At 42.4% G+C, this 23,767-nt stretch overlaps 1 protein-coding gene across 3 annotated transcripts in view; it reads right to left on the bottom strand.

Moving 5' to 3' along the window:
- Positions 1–23,767, bottom strand: part of AGGF1 (angiogenic factor with G-patch and FHA domains 1) — a 1,405,627-nt gene that overhangs the window by 488,680 nt on the left and 893,180 nt on the right. For all 3 annotated transcript variants that reach the window (XM_044058021.1, XM_044058022.1, XM_044058023.1), the window contains one exon: positions 1,566–1,751. In XM_044058021.1, coding sequence (XP_043913956.1) covers positions 1,566–1,751 — 186 coding nt within the window. The remainder of the gene's footprint in view (positions 1–1,565; positions 1,752–23,767) is intronic.

The raw sequence follows: 23,767 nt of genomic DNA on the forward strand, positions 1-23,767 counted from the left end.
TTTTTCGAGGTTAGTATACTGTGCCTCTGTCTAACAGTGACACAGAAGTGATACCCGGGGTAAACCTACGATCTCCCATCCACTCATCAAGATTCCTCTTGAAGAGAGTCAATGAGGGACTCTGCCTAACCTGGACTGGGATTTTATTCCAGAGTGAAGGGAGCCTCTGGGTTATGAATCTGTCCCTCCAGCATGTCCTATTCATTTCAGTGCTGAGGTTCAAGTCTCTCGAGCGCGTAGCTCGATGGGATTTAGATTTTCTGAGGTGCAGCATGTCCATTAATTCCAGGTTGGACATGGCTTTATACATCAGGCACAGATCGCCTCTGAGCAGGCGGTATGCCACTGAGTAGAGCTGGAGTTTCTTTAACCGGCAGCATAAGGCATCTGTTTGAACCCTTTGATCCTCTTGGTGAGGTACTTTTGGGGTCTTTCCAGTTGCTGCAGGTGTCTGGTAAGGTACATCCCAAAAGGGGCATTGTACTCAATTATGGGCCTGATGAGGGATGAGTAAAGAGGCACGATGACCTCCCCTGATCTAGATGTGAATCCCTTCATGATTAGGTGGGCTATATAAAATGTTTTTCAAACCACTTTGGCCACGTGGTTTTCAAATGAGAGATGGCTATCAACTTGGGTCCCCAGGTCCCTAATTACTTCTTACATACTTAATGGATTACCACCTATGTGGTAATTTGTGGGTACTTTGTTTTTGCCAAAGGGGATGACTATACACTTTTTGGCGTTTAGCTTGAGGCCATGGCTCTGGCACCAGTTGTCTGTTTCTATGAGGCCCTTTTGTAGGATGCTTGTGTCAGCTGGAGAGTCGATTATGGCGCCTAGTTTGCAGTCATCTGCGAACTTGGTTAGCCATAGTCCTTCTGTGTTGGCCTGTACCTCCGAGAAATATATACCGAACAAGAGAGGTCCCAGGACTGAGCCTTGTGGGACGCTACTTGTAACTGGTTTGGAGTCTGACATGGCTCCAGCAATTCTAACCATGTGGGTTCTGTCCTTGAGCCAGTTTGCAACCCATCTAGTGACATAGGGGTTTATATTTAAGCTGGTAAGCTTATCTATAATACCCGAGTGGGTATCGTATCGAAGGCTTTTGCGAGGTACAGGTAGGCTGTGTGGACCACCTTCCCCTCGTCAATGGCCTTGGTGACTGTTTCAAAGAAATCGACCAGGCTTAAGAGGCAGGATCTGCCCTTAACAAAGCCGAACTGGGTAGGATCCAAAAAAAGAGTCCTTCTTATCTCCCAGTACAAAGAACAAGTTTTATATCTGCAATGCTTGTACAGACAACTAGAGTTGCCACCTTTCACTTTGGTGAAAACGGGACTAAAACCAGGTGAAAAAAGGACTAAAACTACACTCCTTGTACCACACACAGCCCCACCTGTCCTTGCCTAATAATTAGCCATGTTTTAAACCCTCAAACTAAAGCTCCATCTTGAAATATCAGGTAACAATGAGAGGAGAACAAAATACTTTTTTTCACAATTTTATTTATTTTTTTTTTACAAGAATAATTTGGCTTTATATTTATTTCAGGCACATACCTTATCCTCCAGTGTTGCTGCTTTTTCTGTGCCTTTCCTTTTTTTCTTTATTTTTTTATCAGCACTGGCTTCTGCACACATCTGATATGCTTGCAGGTCCACTTTGGAATGAAACTGGTAACGTCCACTTTCTGAATCCAAATAATAATAAATTCCTGTGTTTGGATCATAATAAAGCTGATTTTCCTATAAATCAAAAATGAAAAATGATCAATGTAAAATAAGTAAACACATTATTCTAATTCAAAGACTGTGTTACTAAAGGTGCATATTTCTTATTAAAAGACACTGTTGATCCAGCATGTGGAGTGCAGACATGAAACTAAATGAACTATCTAATCACTACTATACTAACTTACAGTTTTATCCAAAATTTAGTTATTTCATATTGAGTGAAAGGGTGCTTAATGAATATACAGAAATAATACAGACAGAAATGTAACGTCCAACTGAGTCTAAACTTGGTGCCATCCTAAACTCCCAGAAGATACCAAAACCCCTCAGGAGAGCCTTCTCCAAGCCAATATCTAGTATCAAAACCATGGACTAAAACTGAATGCCAAGAAATGTATAATAGTATCCTTTAGCAAACAAGAAATCGCTTGTCGCTATCACATTGACAACACACCCCTGAAAACTGAGCCAGTAGTTAGGGAGTTTTGATCACAATGCATCCACTATTTTAAGAAAGTGCTTTTTATTACACAGCTTATTACTGAGGGTATGACGTACAGGTCCAAGGATGTGATCATTCCACCGTATTGGGCCCTCATCAGGACAGCCACTGAGTATAATGCCCCTTTTGGTATGTACCTGCCCAAACATTTGACACAACTCAAAACACCCACAACACTTTCCTACAAAGAAAATCAGTGGCCTAAATTCTCAAAACTATACAGATCATCTGAAAGCCTTGTCCCTCTTCTTGCAGTCATATGTGCTACTGAGTGGCAACCTCTGTCTTGCATACAGACTCTCAACAGTCCCTGTCCTGTCAGACCTACTGCAAATTCACAAATCCAGCAGGAGAATAAAAACAAGCTCAAAGGACCTAAATCTCTTTTACAACATAAACACAAAATGCTGGAGGGACAGATATGCATCACAGAAAATATCTCTTCATTGGACTTATCTTCTTCAATGAATAAAGCAAAGTTACTTCTCTTACACTACTCAAACAATCTGGTCGAATGAATGGGTAACTGCAAATTCACCCCAGGTTTAGCACCCTTGTCTCTCATGGACAGGGGGAAAAATGTAAATGTTCTGCTTGCCTCTGGGTTATTTGTACTTAGAATATAAGACCTAAAATTCATGGGAATGTATGGCTAAGCTTCTAAAGAACCTCACCGATCAATAGCTTTTTAAGTGCCAATGAACCTATGTTGGTGTCTAAGGCTGAAAACTGTACCCTTGGCTTCAGAAGTAATACTTGTGCAAGAACCTGCACTGTTTTCAGCAGTGCATCCAGTGTAAAACTGTACTGTACCCAACATAAAATAAAACCTACGTAGGTTACTCAGTGAAAACGAAACGTATGAAGGCATTTACTACAAGGGGAAAAATGTGTGTCGGCGTATGTTCCTTGCAGAAGTGAGTGTTATCACCATGTTATGCCCATTGCAGGGCACCCTCAGTAGCATTACTGGGCTTGTAGGCCTTAACATAAAATCACCAAATAGCTGTCTTGATGATGGTTATGCCTTGATAGGCTCTTGCCAGGTACAGAATGAATGGGAAGACTTATAGCAGTTGACCAGAGAGCTAGCAGATATGGAGGGCTCAAAAAATAAAGAATAAGCAAATATTTAAAGTTCCCATTTAATCTGGGACTTTGCTAATATATGGGACATACTTTTTGGTGTATTCAGTTTAGGGTTAATCACAGTTCAGTTTTTGAATACTCATTCTCAACAATAAAAGTTACCAGTTTCAAAATAAGATAGGAGCTTTAAGTTAGTCTCCATTTCAGGGGAAGACCAATCTGCTCAAACTGGAAACAGCTCTACCACAATCATGGACTGAAAAGCTAGCTCTCCTGGGACACTATCAGGCTACATGGTTCAGCGGTGGTCCAACTTTTGAAATTCCGTGTTCAAAGAATGAAAGGAAGAAGCAGAATGTATAACGGAATATTTTTGCTCAGCTTACTATAAACACATGCACTGCCCACTTTCCTTTGCCTTGCTCTAGGAACAGAACAGATGATGTACATTTTTCAGCAAAAAAGTTTATCAGGTCATTTTTCGTCATTCCTTCTCATTTTTCATCTGAAGTAATGGGGTAGGAGATAATGCGGTAGATATGCTACAACTTCAGGGTACCTGCAAGGATGTTCGACTTTCAAATAAAATGTAATATGTCCAGAATCTCCTGGTATGCTACTGCCCAATCTCAAATGCAGATTTTCCCTGCAGTGAAGGGGAAGGGTATACTTCTTAGTCACACTTTCTATTTCCCTCCTTTCTTCTGTACTAATTTACTATGCTCTAATCACAAAAAAGGCAAAGGATTAAGGAAGTGAATAATGCCAAAGAACAAGATAGGTTGTTTGGAGCTTGAAACACCTAATACATAACTGTTTAAATAGAAGACTCCACCACTACCTGACTGCAAGGACTACCAGCTAAGCATATCAGACTTCCACTGATGCTTCCAACTGAGAGACTTATTTCGGAATCAAATGCAGGAATGGAAAATAACCTTACAGGATGGGAAGCAAATCATACTGCAGAAAGGAACAGCAATATGCTCCCAATACAAAAAGAATGTCCAAAAAGAAGTGATAAACAGTCACTTAATTTACACTGTCCAGTGAAGTCCTCTATTATGGAGACAGCCAAGAGGTACAGTGAACTGAGCAGCTGTCGCCAGTGACAAAATACAAAAAAGAACCCTTGACTGAATTCTGCAAATAATAAAACAATGTATATGACAATCCACAAAGTAAATGCTCTGCCACTAAGAAAGTCAAAAGAACATAAAAATAGCAAGAGCAAGCAGCAGAGACAACCATGGGCTTCAAAAAAAATGTTAGTTTCCACTATTTGTAAAAAAAGAAGTTCATTTACTGTGCACAACGGTTAGTGCTTTTCACAATCCGCTTCATCAGATCATAAATGCACATAAACCACATAGCCTGCTTATAAAATATAAAACATCCAATCACTACACTCAATTAATCAAGCACTCGCTTCTTAAAGTCACAATGAAAAAACAATATCATAGTACAGTGAATACATTTCATATAAAAACCACAGTAATAAAACTATATCATAATACACTGAATACATTTCATATAAAACTGCTTCTACCAAACACTAATGAGGTGTTGATTCCAATAAAAACCAAGTACTGAAGATTAGGACACATTCAAATAAAAGTATACGAATACTTAAATAACAATTACGTAAAACTCTAAAAAATATAGAGTTCATATAACAAGCATTAAACATCAGGAAAGTAATTAAGCCAACCCTGTGCAAAACATGGGGTAAACAAAGGAAATATATTTACATTCTTATTTTGCTACTATTCTCCTTGACTTTAGGACAGGTCTCAAGGAAGCCCTCTCATTGAGACCTCTACCCCTGTCTGCTCTCAACTTCAATATCCAGCATGTTTCCTTTTTCTCAGTACCATTTCTAATGTCCCCTCCACGTGCAGTATAACATCAATGGCCAAAAATCTGAAGTGATGTTCATCCCCACTAGCCATGACGTGTTTTGCTAATGCATTAGTACTTAGTTTCACCCAAATGGCATATAAATGTTCCCTTATCCTGCTCTTAAACAATCTATTCGTTTTGCCAACATAGAATGATCCACACGAATTGCAGATAGCTAAACACACCACATGCAATGTATTACAGTTGGCAGTAATGGGGAACCTGAACTCTTTTCCCATATCCGGATGAAAGAATGTACCATTAGAGTCTATGTAATCACAATAATTGCATTGTCCACAAGGAAACATGCCCCTCACCTGCTTATCCCATATAGGGTTCCTATCATTGGAGTAACATAGCATCCTCTTCAGGTTAGGTTTATTCTTAAACCTAAACTTAGGTCTATCTCTCACTATCTCAGATATATCTGGATCCGTGGTGAGTATGCCCCAATGTTTGTTAATAACCTCATGTATCAAACCATTGTCTGTGGTAAAGTACATTGGAACCTTAACCACTGTAGATGAAGCTTCACTAGATTTAACCACTGACCGCTCTCTCGGATGTGAAAAATAGGGGCTAGCTCTATCATGTCTCAGCTCATGAATCATGCACAACCCTTCATTAACCTCCATTTTACCATACCCCCAATTCCATGAACCTTTCTTCCAACGTGGTAAGCTCATTAAGATAACCCTTATCTAAAACACTGAGACGTGATGCTCGCATTCCCTGCTCTCTAATAATATTCCTGAAGAAATACTGTATGTTGGAAGACCTTGTGAAGAGCTTTGTCATCAATGAGGAATTTTTAAAATATTTGTATGTAGAATATTCCATGATACCAGCTATACAAGGCCTTCCTAAGATCCACAAGGATGGGGAAAATCCACCTATGAGGCCGATAGTTTCGGGCAGGGGTTGGTGTATCAAACCCTTTTCTATCTATATTGAGAAACTGCTATGTCCAGTCCTTGAGTTGAATCCTATTGTCCTGAGGGACACTAAACAGTTTTTATTAGACCTATATAGTTTTAGTACCAACTCACAGATAGGCTCTGACATAATTTTTGTAAATTTAGATGTACAGTCCTTGTTCACTGTCATCCCAAATGATGTGGGTGTCAGTGCTGTTAAGAAATATTTGGTCGAACATAGTGGATATGACAATAAAAAGATAGATCTGGTCTCCCTGTTTTTGGAAGTTGTTCTTGAGAACAATGTTTTTATGTCTGATCAGGTGTTATATCTTCAGCGTGATGGCGTGGCTATGGGCACTTCTTGTGCCAATAGCTATGCCAACATGTTTTTAGCACACTGGGAGAAAGAGAAGCTTTTCGTTAAGGATGAGTTTAAACAATGTATTCCTTTTTCTAGTCATTTTGTGGACATCTTCTTTTTGTGGGCAGGTGATGTTGAGAGGCTGGAAGTTTTTATTTCTGAAATGAATAGCATGACTGAGTTTCTAAAATTTACTATGACTTATTCCTCAAGTAGGGTATAATACCCTGACATCTATGCTGAAAGATTGGAGGGTGGTCTTATTAATACAGGTGTTTTTAGGAAGAAGTGCCATAGGAATACGTTACTTCACAGATGGAGTTTGCATCCCCAGTATATCTTCAGGATTATTATTAGCGGGCAGGGAATGAGAGCATCACGTCTCAGTGTTTTAGATAAGGGTTATCTTAATGAGCTTACCACGTTGGAAGAAAGGTTCATGGAATGGGGGTATGGTAAAATGGAGGTTAATGAAGGGATGTGCATGATTCATGAGCTGAGACATGATAGAGCTAGCCCCTATTTTTCACATCTGAGAGAGCAGTCAGTGGTTAAATCTAGTGAAGCTTCATCTACAGTGGTTAAGGTTTTAATGTACTTTACCACAGACAATGGTTTGATACATGAGGTTATTAACAAACATTGGGGCATAATCACCACAGATCCACATATATCTGAGATAGTGGGAGATAGACCCAAGTTTGAATAGATTGCTTAAGAACAGGATAACGGAACATTTATATGCCATTAGGGTGAAACTAAGTACTAATGCATTAGCAAAACACGTCATGGCTAGTGGGGATGAACATCACTTCAGATTTATGGCCATTGATGTTATACTGCCCACTGGACGTGGAGAAATGGTACTGAGAAAAAGGAAACATGCTGGATATTGAAGTTGAGAGCAGACAGGGGTAGAGTTCTCAATAAAAGGACTTCCTTGAGACCTATCCTAAAGTCAAGGAGAACAATAGCAAAATAAGAATGTAAATATATTTCCTTTGTTTACCCCATATTTTGCACAGGGTTGGCTTAATTACTTTCCTGATGTTTAATACTTGTTATATGAAATCTATATTTTTTACAGTTTTACGTAACTGTTATTTAAGTATTCCTTCCTATACTTTTATTTGAATGTGCCCTAATCTTCAGTGCTTGGTTTTTATTGGAATCAACACCTCATTAGTGTTTGGTAGAAGTAGTTTTATATGAAATGTATTCAATGTATTATGATACAGTTTTATTACTGTGGTTTTTATATGAAATGTATTCAGTGTACTATGATATTGTTTTTTCACTGTGACTTTAAGAAGCTTGTGCTTGATTGAGTGAGTGTAGTGATTGGATATTTTATAAGCAGGCTATGTGGTTTATGTGCGTTTATGGTCTGATGAAGGGGATTGTGAAAGCGCTAACCGTTGTGCACAATAAATGAACTTATTTTTACAAATAGTGGAAACTGGCATTTTTTTTAAGCCCGTGGTTGTCTCTGCTGCTTGCTCTTGCTATTTTTATGAATCCTGCAAATCTTCATCTTACAAAGGTAGTTCTCTAAGCCTCTGACCCACTGCAGTACACAGAAAGTTCAATGAAGAATGAGGAAAGTCCAGTTATGTTAAATAAAATTACCATAACAGTAATGTCAAATGATCACTGCTGCAGCAGCCTTAGTTACAGGGGTTATATCCTGCTAAGTATACAACAGCTGGCCAGCTTTCAAAGCTTCAGGGTACCTTCCATGCATCCAAATTGGCTGGCAACTCAAGCTGAGCTGACTAAAAAAACTCGGGAGTGAAACCTTTCACAGCTTTCCTGCCAACAGAAAGAGGGAGGCTGAGACTTGAACTGGCAGAGGTAAGAACAAAAAAAAAATGAATAAATAAATGTTCAAACCCTGGCATAAAAACACAACAGAAAACAAGGAGGATGGAGGCAGGGAGCAGCTACTGCATCAAAGATCATTCCAACATCTACTGTCATGGTAAGTTTACTTACAAAGCTGTACTATGTTCAGCATATTCATCACTGCTAAAGTAGGCTTAGCTATATCGGTAGATTACCTTAACTAACTACATTTGAGAGGTAGAAGAAGAAGAGCTCAGAAGCCTCTGGAGAATGGTCTTAGTAAACCAGATCTAGACCTACTGAAGGAATCAAGCTTATAGTACTTTGCAAACATATGTACACAGGACCAAGTAGCCACTTCCAGAATACTGGTTGGGGGTTGGAATAATGATTAAGGTGGTTACCTCACAGACACCAGGTACAGGGTTTGACACTCACCTTTGAAAGGAAAATTGCGTGGGCTAAAAACAGTCAACAAGGGCAGCTAGCCTAGCACTTGGCTATGAACCTGTGAACTTCAAGAAACCAACCCTTTCCAAAAGGCTAGAGATGAAGCCAAGGCCCTGGTAGAGTAGGTCATGACCCTGCCTGAAATAGTTTTGCTATGGCGAGAACAGCATTAGACAACCATTTGGAAATAGTCTGTTTTGACACAGGTTGTCCATTCTTCTTACCTTCACTAAAAATGAACAATTGATCTGAAGATATGAAAAAAGTACTTCTGTCAAGATAGTACCCGAGTTGTCTGTAAACATCCAAGGTATAGAGTATCCTTTCTTCCTTATTTTAGGTTCTGGAAAGAAAACTGGGATGGGTAGCTTGGTCTAAAGTAAACTTGGTTACCACTTTACGTATAAAAGAAGGGTTAGTTCTCAAAGAAATCCAGTCCCTATGGAAAATGAGATAGGGCTGACACCCTACAGATACCTTCTTGGAAAGGTCAGAGAAATCAGTAAAACTGTTTCCCATAAGTCAGCCAGGTTAGCAGGTACAAATAGAAAAAGAAGTTATGTACTCACTATAACATTCCATGTGAGTTGTTCATCTCGCCTTCATTCTTACTGATGGGTTCGGAGCCAATCCCCGGCTCCGACTCGGCCAACTGCAAAAGCTCGAGGTCTTCAACCAGCTTGAGGCCAACTCCCTATCCCATGATGCACCCTGGTCTTCCCTCAGATCTTGTTTGCTGCCAACTGACTACCTACTACCATTAATCTGCCACTCTGAGAACTGGATAAGAGATAATGCACCATATACCAAAGGGTGACGGCCTCAAGTAGACTGGATGGGGGTTGGCGGGTGGGACTTAAGAATGAAGGAATGTGATGGTGAGTACATAACTTCGTTATGTGAAGTTGTTCTATCTTGCCGTTCATTCTTACTGATGGGTAGCGTCCCAAGCACCATCTTTCTCAGGTGGCTCACAGGAGAAAGTTCCTCAGAACTGTGGAATCAAAGGAGATCCTGTCCCTGGAGGTCTTGTTTACTTTGTAATGAGTGATAAAGGTATGAGGTCTTGACCAGGTAGCTGCTGCACAAATAGCATTTAATGGTAACCTTGCAGAAAAGGCTAATGAGATTGAGACAGCTCTAGTACAGTGGGCCTTTATTTTTTGTTGTAATGGTGCATTCGCTGAACTATAAATGAAGGAAATGCAACCTGATAGCCATCTTGACAAGTTGACTTTTGTCACTGGGGGCACCTTTTTTGACGCCGAAAAAGAAACAAACAGCTGATAACGTTGTTCTGAATTGTTTTGTTCTATTTAAATAAAATCGGAGTTGTCTATGAACATCAAGTTTGTGCAGCAAACATCCTATTTGTGTATTTAGAAAAGAAAACGGGCAATTCAATAGACTGGTTAAGATTTGTCTCTGAAGAAACTTTTGGTACGAATGATGGATTAGTTCTGAGTGAAACTGTCATTATGGAAAATCAGATAGGGAGGTTTGATGGTAAAGGCCTGTAACTCAGAAAACCTCCGAGCAGAAGTAACAGCTATCAAAAATATAGTCTTCCATGAGAGAAATTTCAAATGACAGGATGAGGCTGGTTCGAAAGGAGGTAATATAATTCGGGAGAGAACAAAATTTAGATTCCATGGCATGGCTGGAGTTCTCGTTGGTGGTTTCAAATGAATGGTACCCTTAAGAAAGGCTTTAGAGAGTCGATGTGACATGACATTACAACCATAGAAGCCAAGATGAAAGTTTGAGATTGCTGCAAATTGAACTCTAATAGTAGCTGCAGCAGCTCCTTCGTTGAAAAGTTTAGTCAGAAATTTCAGTACAGATGGGATTGGAGCTAGGTAAGGATCAACATAATTCTGAGATGCCCATAAATAAAAATCTCTTCCATTTGCTAAGATATAATTTTCTGGTAGATGACTTATGAGAGGATGTTATAATATGTTGGGGCTCCGCTGAGAGGTTGTAAATCCTGGCTATTGTTGGAATTGGAGCAGCCAAGCTGTCAGTTTGAGGGAATGATGAGAAGGATGAAGAGCCCCCGATGAATGGGTCAGCAGATCTGGTACTGGGTCCAGGATCCAGGGTTCTTCCAAAAGATGAGGCTGAAGGAAGGGAAACCAAATTTGCCAAGGCCAGTAAGGGGCTATTAAGATTATGGTCCTTCCCAGAGACGTTGCTTTCTGTAATATTTTGGGTATCAGTGGGAAAGAGGGAAAGGAATAAAGGAGACCCAGGGGCCAATTGTGCACCAGTGCATCCCTTGGGGCATCCCCTGGCGGGGGGATCGGGGCAAAGCAGCTGCTGCATTTCATGTTTGTTGGGGTTGCAAAGAGATTGCAGCAAGGCTGGCCCCACCTGTGGAATATCTGTTCCACTACATGCTTCTTTAGGGATCACTCATGAGGCAAAATAATTGCCCTACTTAGCTTATCTGCTATCACACTGGACCTCTCTGGGATGTGTGTTGCTATCAGAAAGTGCTGGGTGGAATTTGCCCACTGTCATACTCTCAGGGCCTCTCGACACAGGGGATAAGATCTGGTTCCTCCTTGTTTGTTTATGTACCAGACCACTGACATGTTGTCTGTCTGAATTGCAACTGTTCCCAGAGGTAGAGAGTCTTGAAAGGACTGCAACACTAGAAGTACCGCTCTCATCTCCAGAACATTTATATGCAGATGAGCCTCATGTTCCTTCCACATGCCTTGGGCTATTCTTCCCTGATAATGCCCCCCACCCTATCAAGGAAGCGGCAGTGGTCACCGTGGCTATGGGATTCGGTAGAATGAATGGACGGCCCCGAGTTACCTGTTGAGATGTCAGCCACCACTGAAGGTCCTTCTTGCACTAATTTGTTACGATGATTGGGTGTGACATTGGAAGTTCCTCTTTGCTTTCAGGGAGGGAGCTGCCAGGACTGATGGACTGGTTGTCGGTGTGGACCAAGCCTTTTTCATAGCCTCGAAGGCCCCTTAGTCCTGACGAGAGGAATCCCCCAGATCCGAGGATTTGATGGAAACTGTCTGCACCGGTATGGAGGGCTTCGAGCTAAAGGTTGGGGCAGAACTCACTCGAGCTGAAGCCCGAAGAGGTAAAGTCGGCACCGACAAGTCAGTTCTACTATCCTCTCCGGACCTGACTGTCGAGTGTCAGCTCCGAGATCCTTCGGTCGGCGCAGAAGACATCAGGGCAGTCAGGGCTGATAAGCCTAGAGTAGGTGTCGGTCCCGAAGGTTCCACGATCATCAGTTCAGTGCTCTCCGGCTTGGAAGCTTTCATGCAGATCGGAGGAGGAACAGAAGATGTTGGGGGAACTAAAGTTGGCTCCGAAGCCCCCAGGGGTCAATGCCGATAAAAGTTTTGCCAGCGCCGGTATCTGTAAAAGCTTCTTCACCAAGCGGTCCACATCCAAATCAGACAGTCTACTTGAGGCCCTCGAAGAATGTGACGAAGCCACTGACTGTAGAAATGGGAGATTTTAATGTAGGAGATACCGGCTCCAAGGTCGGGGACAGTCTCCTAACCACGATGACAGTCTGTTTCATAGGCTGTGGAGTCGACGTCAAAGCTTTACTGGACGCTGATTTTGTAGTCGATGGACTCTTCGTTGGTTCTGTAGGCTTCTTGGAGTGCTGGTCAGATTTATCCAGAGACTCTTGGAAGGAGGATTTTAAAAGACCCTTATCCATGAGTTTTCTTTTCCTTTCATGCAACACTCTGGGGCTAAAAGAGTGGCATACAGCACAGCTTTCCTGCAGGTGTACTTCACCCAAACAATAGACACATTCAGTATGTCCATCGGTGATAGACATCTTTTGCCCACAGCTTGGGCATTTTTAGAATCCAGATTTGGATTTTTCCTTTTCCTGATGATACATGGTATCAGAGACAAATACACTCAAGAAATATATAACTATTGAAAAAAGACAGCAAGTATATTCAGAAGTACAAAAATACTAAAACTAATACTTCACAAGCAACTATTGCCCTGTAAATAAAAGGGCTCTAACTCTAAATATCAAAAGTGAAGCAACTACTAAAGCCTTGTGAAAAAAAAGCATCTAAGAAAACTTAACTATCAGTATAAATTTAAGCTAAACTATCTGCCCTGTAAAAAAAAGAAGGGCTCTAATTTAACACACACACACACACACACACACACACACACACACACACACACACACACACACACACACACACACACTCACACACACACACACACACACACACACACACACACACACACACACACACACAATATAAATGCTAGAGCCAGGGAGAAAAAAGGCCTAATAACACGGCCACTAATATCTACTAAATTTAACTAAAGAAGTAACTAACTGTTAATATCTATGCTTTAAACTAACTACATAAATAACTAACTAACAGGCTAAACTATTCTAAGCACTTATTTAGCAGAAAAAAATAGAATTAAAGAGAGTTATTCACTGGCCAGAGCTGGTGAACGTCCGATCAAGTTGCAGTGGGAAACGAGATCTGGGGGGAAGACCAGGGTGCATCAGGGGATAGGGAGTTGGCCTCGAGCTGGTTGAAGACCTTGAGCTTTTCCAGTTGGCCGAGTTGGAGCAGAGGATCGGCTCCGAACCCATCAGTAAGAATGAACAGCGAGATAGAACAACTTCACATTAGGTGTTACCTTTTCTAACACAAAATTAAGATCTCAAGGAGGGGCCATCAGTTTTCTTGGAAGCCTCTTATGCAAAATCCCTTTCAAAAACACTTTGAAATTAGACTGCATTGAAAGAGAAGGATCCACGGGCAGACATGCTTAAATGGCCAATAAATTAATTAGAGGAATAAGAAAGCCTGAAGGATAGAAACTCACACAAATATTGTAAAACCAAATAACAACTAGCCTGAATGGGTGCTGGTTATGTTGCTGGAAACAGCTAGAAAACCTTTTCCATTTGCTAAAATTTGATTTTATGGTAACAGGCTTTCTTGCATTAGTACGTGCTGCATGTTCTCAGTAAACAGGCGCCTATAAAAGGAATTAAAACCCAAGCATTCAGGCAATCAGTTGATGTTGACTGTTGTCAGGGTGTATCAAACACCCATGTTCTTGTGTGAGTAGATCCAGTCTGTGAGGAAGCCTGTGGTAACTGCCCCTGGCCATTTTCAAATGAAAGGAGAACCACAGTTGCTTGGCCAGAATGGAGTTACCACAATGATCTTAGGGAACTCCTTTTGAAGATTCAGAAGTACCCTAAATATTAGTGGAAAAAATATACTGGAACATTCCTGTCCAAGGTAAAGAGAAGGCATCAGTCTTCTAGGCCTTCTTTCATGGAGTCCTGGAACAGACTTTTGCCTCCTCTCTGAACAATCGACTGGCAAAGAGGTCTACTTGAGGAACTTCCCAAAGATGTATCAAATCTTGGAAGACCCCAATCTAGTTTCCATTCATGAGTGTCTGCCCTGGTCCTGGTCAGTTTGTCTACTGTACAATTTTGTTCTGACGGCATGTAGGATGTCTGTAGAGTGAGGTTGGGATGTGAAGCTATATCCCAAGCTAACATGTTTAGCCTGCATATAGGATAAGACCTGGTTCACCCTTGCTTGTTAATGTACCATGTGACTGTGGTATTATCTGTAACTACTTAAACAGGTCATGGGGACCAAGAGTCAGACAGTTAAGTGCCTTTACTGGGGCAAGCAACTCCTTGATATTTATGAGCTTGCATCTGTCCTTGGTTTCACACCCCCCCTTTACTTGTATCACTCCTGGAACTGCTCCAGAAGCAAAGTCCAAGGCATCTGCAGTGACTGACTGCTTTGGAGCAGGGAGGGAGAAGGGGAGACCTGGATTTAAGGATATCTGTTTTCTCCACCAGATGATTTCTCTTTTGACAAACCCCAACACTGACATTTGAAAAGATAAAGGGTGTTGGTGCTGAGACCAAAGAGATTTTGTGGATACCCTGTAGCCTGCAATGAGCTATAACTTCAACTAGACACTTTGCGAACATTCTTGGTGCAGTGGATAGTCCAAAGGGCAAGGCGGAGACTTGATAATGTGATCCAGGCACACAAAACCTTAAGACACATCTGAAGTCTGGATGAATAGCAATGTGATGATAAACATCTTTTAAGTTGAGTGTTGCCAGGAAACTTAAGAGAGGAAGAAGACGCAACACGATGTAAAGTGACATCATTTTGAATGTGGGCACTATAACTAACAGGTTTATGAAAGAAAGTGCCACAACTGGTCTCCAAGCAATTTCTTTCTTTGGCAATTGGAATATCCTTGATCAAAAACGCTTCCACACCTTGGAAGGAGATACTGGTTCTATCACTCCTTGGGAATGCATGTGATGAAGAATTGGTGGGAAAAATAGTTTGATCTACAGAATGAGGAATGATCCCCTGGAAAGGAGGAATTTCCTCCCACTAAAATCTGTAACCTTGATGAGTGATTTTCAGGAGCCATTTGACTGAAACAATGTTGCCAAACAGAAAAATAGAGAGTCACACATTTTGAAAGAAAAAGGCACCAGGGTGGGAGGGGGTGAAAAGGTCTCCTGAAAAGTCATTCAGACTTGTTAGACTATCCTTGGCTTTGGGAGGTTCAGGGCTTCTTTTTGGAATATCCTTGCCATTTCTTTTTAAACGTCTCTTTAGTTGTAATTTCTTGAGGCTGTTTTTTTTTTTTGCCACAACTGGATGCGGAGATAGAAAATCCTTTGGAAAACCTGGAAAAGGAGGGCTGAAAAATCTTAGAGATTCCACGGATCAGCTTGTCACTTTCTTCAAGTTCTTTGATCAGCTCTGCAGCAGTGGAGCCAAAAACTAAATCTCTATCCATGGGAGAACCTACTTAAAATCTCATTTTTAACAATCAGGGAGGTTCTGAGAATGTATCCATGCAAACCTCCACAAAACAGTACCAGTGGCTATAGCCATGGAAGAAGTATCAACAGAGTCATACACCCACTGTAAACAATAAGTACTGACCTGTGCAACAGAAGGAAAGTACAGTTGTGTACACTTACCATAAATGTAGATGTTCGAGTGGATTCACTGTTGCAGTCATCACATTTGGGTTATCCCTGCCAGGGTAGCCCTCGGCCGGCCCGAATAACAGAGGCTTAGTATTTCTGCATCAGTTGCTGTCGCTTCAGGACTGATGTCCGGTCTCAGCAGTATAAAGTAAGGCAGCCGACGCCATTACATCAAGTTTTTCTTGCCCTAAACTGTCAGGATCCCCCAAGTGGGAGGCAGGCTCTGGTGGAAGAACCCCATCAGTAGAAAGTACATACCAATATGTCCCTTGTAAGGAAAGAGAAGAAAGAAGAGGGAGGTGGAGGGAGGGAAATCAGGACTGCAACAGTGAATACATTCGAACATCTACATTTATGGTAAGTGTACACAACTGTACTATGTTCATGTTTCACTGTTGCAGTCATCACATTTGGGTTGATTCCCAAAGCTGAGGAAAAGGGTGGAGGCAATCAAGGAAACTAGGGGCTGGCAAGGATGCCCTGCAAGACTGCAGTGGCAAACCCGGCCCTGGATTTGGAGAAGATAGGTAGGTGGTAATGTTTGGTGAAGGTGTGAACCGATGTCCAGTGGCAACCTCCAGGATGTCTCTGGTGAGGATTCCTCTGAGGAAAGCTGCAGAGGGTGGAGGCTGCTCTGGTGGAGTGAATCCTGACCCCCTTGGGGGGAGGCTTTCCATGTTGCTTGCAGCAGAAATGGATGCAGTGTGCTATCCATTTGGAGATGGTTTGTTTGGAGATGGCTTTGTCCCTAGAGCAAAGCTAACCAGCAATTGATCAGACTTTCTGAAGGATTTAGTCCTGTCACGATAGAATCTGAGCTGTCTGTGCACATCTAGAGAGTGCAGGATGTTTTCCCCTTTGTTCTGTGGGTTAAGGAAAAAGGTGGGCAAACGAATGGATTGGTTGAGAGCCACACTGGACACCACCATGGGCATGAAGGCTGGGTTAGTCCTGAGGGATATCCTGTCAGCATGGAAGATGATGAAGGGTTCCACAGCCATGAGTGCCTTGCAGCTCGCAGACCCATCTGGCTGAAGTGATGGCCAGAAGGAAAGCTGAATTCCAGGAGAGAAATTTTAGCTCTGTGAAGAGGCAGCTTCGGGGGGGGGGGGGGTGAGCTTTTCCAACACAAAGTTAAGGTCCCAAGCTGGGGTTGGTGCTCTTCTGGGTGGCCTCAAGTTGCTAGCCCCTCTTAGGAACTGTCTGATCAGAGAGTGTGAGAAAAGGGGCTGCTCAGTAGGAAAATAAGCAGAGATAGCAGAGGCATGAATTTTAAAAGAGGAAAAGGATAGTCAACTGTGTAGCAGGTCAGCTAAGAAATCCAGGATGGGAAGGAGGGAGAGCTGTGCTGTACTGGCTCCCTTAGCCTGAATCCAGGTGCAGAACCTTTTCCATTTGTCAGCATAATACTTCCTAGTGCTAGGGCGTCTGGCCTCACGTATAACATCTAGAACCTGTTTGCTGAGGTTGGCAGATTGATTGTGGGTTAGGGAATAAGCCAAGCTGCCAAACTGAGTGTCTGCAATTGGGGATGCATGAATTCTCCTTCCCTCTGGGTCAGAAGGTTTGGAATCTGAGGGAGATGCCAAGGTGGCATAGGGGACAGGCTGCGCAGCAAGGGGTACCAGTGCTGGCGAGGCCAGTCTGGAGCTATAAGAATTTTTGAACCACACGAAATAAGAACTAAATGACCAAAAAAGTGTAAAAACGAACCAAGCAGCTACAGCACGGACTGTTTAATGTAAGCGCTTTCGGTTAAGGATATTCCTCCACCTTCTTCAGACATATACAATTCAACAAACCACAGCACCACTTTTTATACACTTTGAGTAAACTAATTAAAAGCAATTAAATAATTAATTGTTGTAAATACCTCATTACCTACAACACAATAAGTTAAAGAGCTAATACCTTTAACCACACACTGAATATTTTAAAACTGTGTATATAGTGATATCATTGACTAAACAGTGTTTTCTTATGGTATTAACAAATGTTAAAATTAATGAAATAGTACAAACTAAAAAATAGTAGTAGAATTTGAAATGAATTAATTTTATTTCACTTTATTACTATTTTTTAGTTTTACACTTTTTTGGCTATAAGAATTGTTCTTGGTTTTTCCTCCTTTATTTTGAGCAGTACCCTGGGGATGAGAGGTCAAGGAGGAAAGTCATAAACTGATAGACTGATCCAGGGGAAGGACAGGGCATCCACTTTCCGAGCCATGCAGTGATGCTCCCTGGGGCAGAACATGATGAGCTGATGGTTGGTGTGGGAGGCAAAGAGGTCGACCTTCAGGGTGCCCCATTTGTGAGTTATTAGGGTGAAGGTTCTTCTGTTGAGCTGCCACTTGTGTGGGCTCAGAAGATTTCTACTTAAGTGGTCCGCCAGAGAGTTAAGAGAACCGAATAGGAACTGTACTAACAGGTGGATTTGCATGGCAGAGGCTGTGCCAAAGGGTCATGGCCAGCCTGCATGGAGGGTAGGACTGTGTCCCTCCCTGCTTGTTGATATAACACATCACAGTTGTGTTGTCTGTTTTGATCTGGACAGCCCCTGGGGAGAGAAGGGGCTTGAAAGCTATCAAGGCATGCTGGACAGCTATCATCTCTTTTTGGATGATGTGCAGATGGATTTGCTGTGGGCTCCATTGGCCCTGTATGCATTTGCCATCCAGGTGTGCACCCCAGGCATAATCTGATACGTCTGTGGTGAGGGTCTGGGAGGCGTGGGGTGGTGAGAAAGGAAGTCCTTTGCTGACGGAGCATGCTGTTGCCCAGCAATGCAATCTTTTCTGGGACAAGGTATTATAGGTACAAGAGTCTCCAGGTCTTGAGAGTGTTAACACCAAAGGCTTTTTAGGTACCACTGAAGTTTCCTCATATGCAGTCTGGCATATGGAAGGAGTAGAATGCAAGATGCCATGAACCCCAGAGCTTGTAGGATTTTCTTTGCAGATAGTTGGGGTCTGGTGGCTAGTTGAGAGAAGTAGGCTGTCAGGAAGGTTTGCTTTTCTGGTGTAAGGAATGCCATCTGGGATGTTGTGTCCAGGCTTGCTCCCAGGAATATAATAATTTGGGTGGGTACCTGTTTGGATTTCTTTTCTTTGATTGTGTAACCTAGGGAGGTTAGTAGGGACTTCACAAAGGCCAGGTGCTTGAGCAGCTTTTCCTGGCTGTCTGCCTGAATTAGGTAGTCATCTAAATATGGGTAAATCTGCATATTCCTTTGTCTGCAAAAGGCAATGGCCAGAGCCAGACATTTTGTGAAAACTCTGGGAGCAGTAGATAAGCCAAAGGGAAGCGCACAGAACTGAAAGTGCTGAGATTCTGTCCTGAAACGGAGATATTTCCTGCATGATTCCTTGACAGGGACGTGGATGTAGGCCTCCTTTAGGTCTAGGGTGGCTAGCCAAGCATCCTTGGACAGCATGGGTAGCAGCTGCTGGAGGGTAAGCCTTTTGAATTTTGAGATCACCAGGAAGGTGTTTAGAATGGATAGATAGAGGATGGGGTACCAGGTGCCCTCTTTCCTGGGTACCAGAAATAGTCTAGAGTAGAAACCTTGGGCTTTCTGTTCTGTAGGAACTTGCTCTATTGCCCTCATGAAGAGCAGGGAAAGGACTTGCTTTTGCGCCTCAGCCCACTGGTTTTGAGTTAGATCTGGGAACCCTTTTGGCATTGGACGCATGTGGAAAGAAAATTTGTATCCCTGGGACACTATGTTCAGAACCCAGCGGTCGTTGGTAATGGTGGCCCAGGTGTTTGCAAGAAAGGAGAGTTTTCCTCCAAGGGGTAAGTGGAGGTGGGCAGAGGGAGGGGGTGGGGGGGGAGAGCCATTGCGAGTTCTTACCATAATGGGGAGGCGTAGAACTCCCTGGTTTTGAAGTGGAGGTAGTCCACTGCATAGGTCTCTGCATTCCCTGTGGCTGCTGTCTGTGGGGTCTGGTTCCCCGGGGTCTGGGCTGAAATGACCTGGTGGGAGCAGGAAAGGATCAGTGCTTGGAGGGACAATGCCTGCTGAACATGGGTGGCTAGACCTGTAAGAAATCCTTAACTGTCTGCACAGAGTTTGTTTTTTCTTCCATCTTTTTTAAGACCTCTTCTGCCTTAGTGCCGAATAAGTTGTCTTTGTGCAAGGGGGCATCCAACAATTTAGACTTAACATGGTCTGTCAAGGGCTGTTCCTTAAGCCATGCATGCCTTCTAAGGACACTATCGGTGACTGCTGCCCTGCAAGAAGCTTCAAGGGCATCAAAACCACAATGCAAGGTGCGTTTAGTTACTTGACTTGCAGAATGCATTAACTCTCGTAACTCTATATTCTGCACAAGCAGGAAAGGAAGACATTTTTTGTTTGAGGAGCTCCAGGGTATGTTGCCGAAATTTTAGCATCTGGAACTGACAATTTAGTGCTCCGATAGCAAGAGTAGCTGAGGTGTATACTTTTTTACCCCATCTGTCTAGTCCTCTGGAATCCTTATCCGAGGGGATGGGATTCTTAGTAGAGGTTGCTTTAATTCCTTTAGGCCCTTGAGAAATTACCTCAGGGTCAGCAGTAGGATTTTTAAAAAGAAATTTGTGTAAGTCAGGGACTCTGTAATACCTATCTGGTTTTCTGGGTGCAGGAGGGAGGGTGTCAGGAGTCAAGCTGGATTCCAGGAAAACATCCTCCACAACATCCAGGACCGGGGGGATGGCCAGGGGTCTTGTGCTGTGGAAGAGCTAAGAATTTCCCGAGTCTCTTTTTTGACTGAGGGTAGTCCTGACTTTCCCACTGGAAATGCTCCCTTAAGGTGTGAAGGGTTCCCCCAAAGGAAAAATCCTCTGGAAAAGAGGCTGAAGGAATGGAATCCTCTGCATCAGAATCCTCATAAGTAGAGAGGGTTTGCATGTCTCGATACTCAGATGCATCAGAGTCATTGGACTCCTATTCAGACAAAACTACAGGGGTCAGATCTCTTTTTCTTTTGGAAGGGGTAGCTTGGATTCCCCTGATCAGCATGATAAGGTCTTCCACTATTTTAAGCATTTCAGACTAAGGCAAGGAAGCAGGTGCCTGAGATTGGGTCATAGGTTTCTTGGGTGTGGTTCGTAACCTGGGCCTAAGAAACTCTGTAGATTTCGAAAGAACAGTAGTCGCGAAAGTCGTCATCGGTTTGTGTCGAGAATCGGTAGTGTGAAGGACTTCCTCGGAAGCCGGTGCCTGCTCAGCGGCTCCAAACCCATCCAAGGTAGAGACGACCGCAGGATCCTTGGTCGAAGAAAAGTTTTGTGGCATACCGGACTGCGAAAGGGTCTCGGTTGCGGCCTGCGAATCCACAGAAGCAGGCATCAGGTGCTGCGAAAGTGCCTCACTGAGGACAACAGAACTGATGACTAGCTTAATGGGAGCATCGTCGGAAGGTTTGGACCTGTACGGTCTCTGTCTCTGTCTTTATGGTTTTTCAGAAGATTTGCTGTCGGATGACTTACCAAAGCCATATCAGAATTCAAGGACTGTAAGAAAAAATATCTAGCTACAATAAGGGCCCGACGACGTATATGTTCTGGCGTTGAACAAAGCACAGAAGTGACAGTGGGGGACGTCGTGATCTGGGCCTAAGCAAGTGACGCAGCAAGAATGAAAGTCTCGGTGTAGTATTTGCTTTCCACAGGTGAGACAATTGTTAACTTTTTCCTGACATCGGTTAGTGCAAGAAAAAAGGATCCCCAACAGGGTACTTAGCTTTAAAAAACTTCAGCTTCAGTTCGGAAGACGAAACTCAGGTAGCAACCGACCGGCACTCATGTAAACTGCTTCTGCTTCGGGCTCCATGGCAAGAAAGACTGATGTAATGGCATCGGCTGCCTTACTTTATACTACTGTCCGTCCTGAAGCAACAGCAACCAACACAGAAATACTAAGCCTCTGGTATTCAGGCCGGCTGAGGGCTACCCTGGCAAGGATAACCCAAATGTGATGACTGCAACAGTGAAACATAAAGAACGTCTTAGCTGTTTCCTCTCAATAAGAAAGTGCAGATATAACATTCCCCATACTTTCACAATTTGACTGAACAAACAAACGCACGAGCCTGACAATTTGAAGTTCTAAAAATCAAATTTGTAAAAGTATGCACTTTTTCCCCATACTTATCAATAATTTTATGTCCCATCCTTATCAGAAAGAGTAGGACTGGAATTAACATTCTAGCAATAGTCTCAGAGAAAGTGAACCTCCCATTGGCAGAATCAGAATAAAAAATCTGAGGAATAAAAAACTGTATCTGTCCCTGCATCTTCCTGTTCAGATTCAGAATCTTGAATCTCTTCTGGAAAAGAGGTATCCCTCTTTCTTTTATCATAAACTACTTTGCAAGAAGGATCAATAGCCTGAATTAAACCCTGAACCAGACCCTGTAAATTATGCTTATCCAAAGAAAGTTGAGGAGGAGGAGGAGGAAATACATACTTGTTTTTCTGTTTCTTTTTGACATGAAAAATGGGTTTAACTGTGTTAATAATGACAGCAGCAGCTTCTTTTTGGATGGGAACAGCATTCAGATACAACAGGGAAATTTGCCCTGTTCACTTTACCAAGATCGACAAGAATGGCTGTTCATTGCCCACTGAGGGGACACCCAACAGCCGCAGAGGAAGTGGCTATTCCCTGATCCATAGTGGCTTTTGGTGCTACATCAGATGAATCTGTGGTAATAGATGAGGAGTCTAAGGTACAACAAATGGCCTCAGCAGAGTCACCTACCTGTGGCTGAGGAAAATTGCTAGTCTGCTGTGGTGGCAAATGCCATTTGCTTAATTTTTTTCTTTTTGTGGCTGGAAGAAGGACCAACTGTGGGACTAGTACTTTGTCCTATGGTCAAACTAAAAATAGTGCCTCTTTCCTGGGGAAGACAAGCAGCTGTTGCCGGTAAACACTACCAGTCCACAAAAGTTACTTTTCTGACAGAAAAACACAGTAAAAAAACACTTTTAAACACTATTCCAGCCTCACAAAGACAACAAACATTTTTACAACAGAAAAAACTTTTCAGTTATTTTATACTACTTTTAAACTGACAGAAAAAACAAGAGCTCCATTTAAAATAGTGTTACAGTCTCAAGACATCCCATTAAAACAAACGCTCCTAGCTTTAAACTAAATTTCTTGAAAAAAAAAAAGTAATTAAACATCAGCAAAATTAAGAAATTGGAAGGTTTCCCCCCTAAAGGGAAGCAACAAGCCAACCACTGAGCGTACTCATTGGCAAAGGTATAGCTTTGAAAAGCTTTGCACCTAAACTTGTCTTTTAGTCAGCTCAACTTGAACCTTCTGACAATTTGGGCACATGGAAGGTGCCCAGAAGGTCTGGAAGATGGCCGGCTGTTATATCCTTGGCAGGATACAATTCATATAGTTAAGGCTACTCCAGCATTATCAATATGATGAACATCTGTACAGCACAACACTGATGTAGCAGGCAAGAGGAAATTAGAAATGTTCTGTTTGTCTCCACTGACAATGATTCTTCTATAGCATTTAGGTTGTCTGTATAAGACTTCTGAGCAGTTGAATAATTTGTTTTCTGTCACAGTTGCTAAGAAAACTAAGGCGAGGCCCTAACATGGAAAAGCACCCTCCTCAGCCTCAACACGCAAATAAGACAGCATGTCAAATGCTATATGGGTAATTCTGAGAAAAATTTGGCAATCCCAGCCAAGGATAACCATAAGGCCTTTTACATCTATGTACATAGCCTAAAAGATAGGACCCAAGCATGTGCCGAGGTAGTGACTAATGGTACCACACACCCCCAATGATTCTGCAGAGATAGCAAACCTGCTAGAAGACAGGTTTGGCAAAAATTTCACCCACTTATCTCCTCCAAAATTATCCACAAACCTTACTCCCAGCTTCCCCCTTGCCTTCAGC

The sequence above is a fragment of the Protopterus annectens genome, chromosome 16.part0 (genome assembly GCF_019279795.1).
Source record: "Protopterus annectens isolate FY-2018-M chromosome 16.part0, PAN1.0, whole genome shotgun sequence".
Lineage (NCBI taxonomy): Eukaryota > Metazoa > Chordata > Ceratodontiformes > Protopteridae > Protopterus > Protopterus annectens.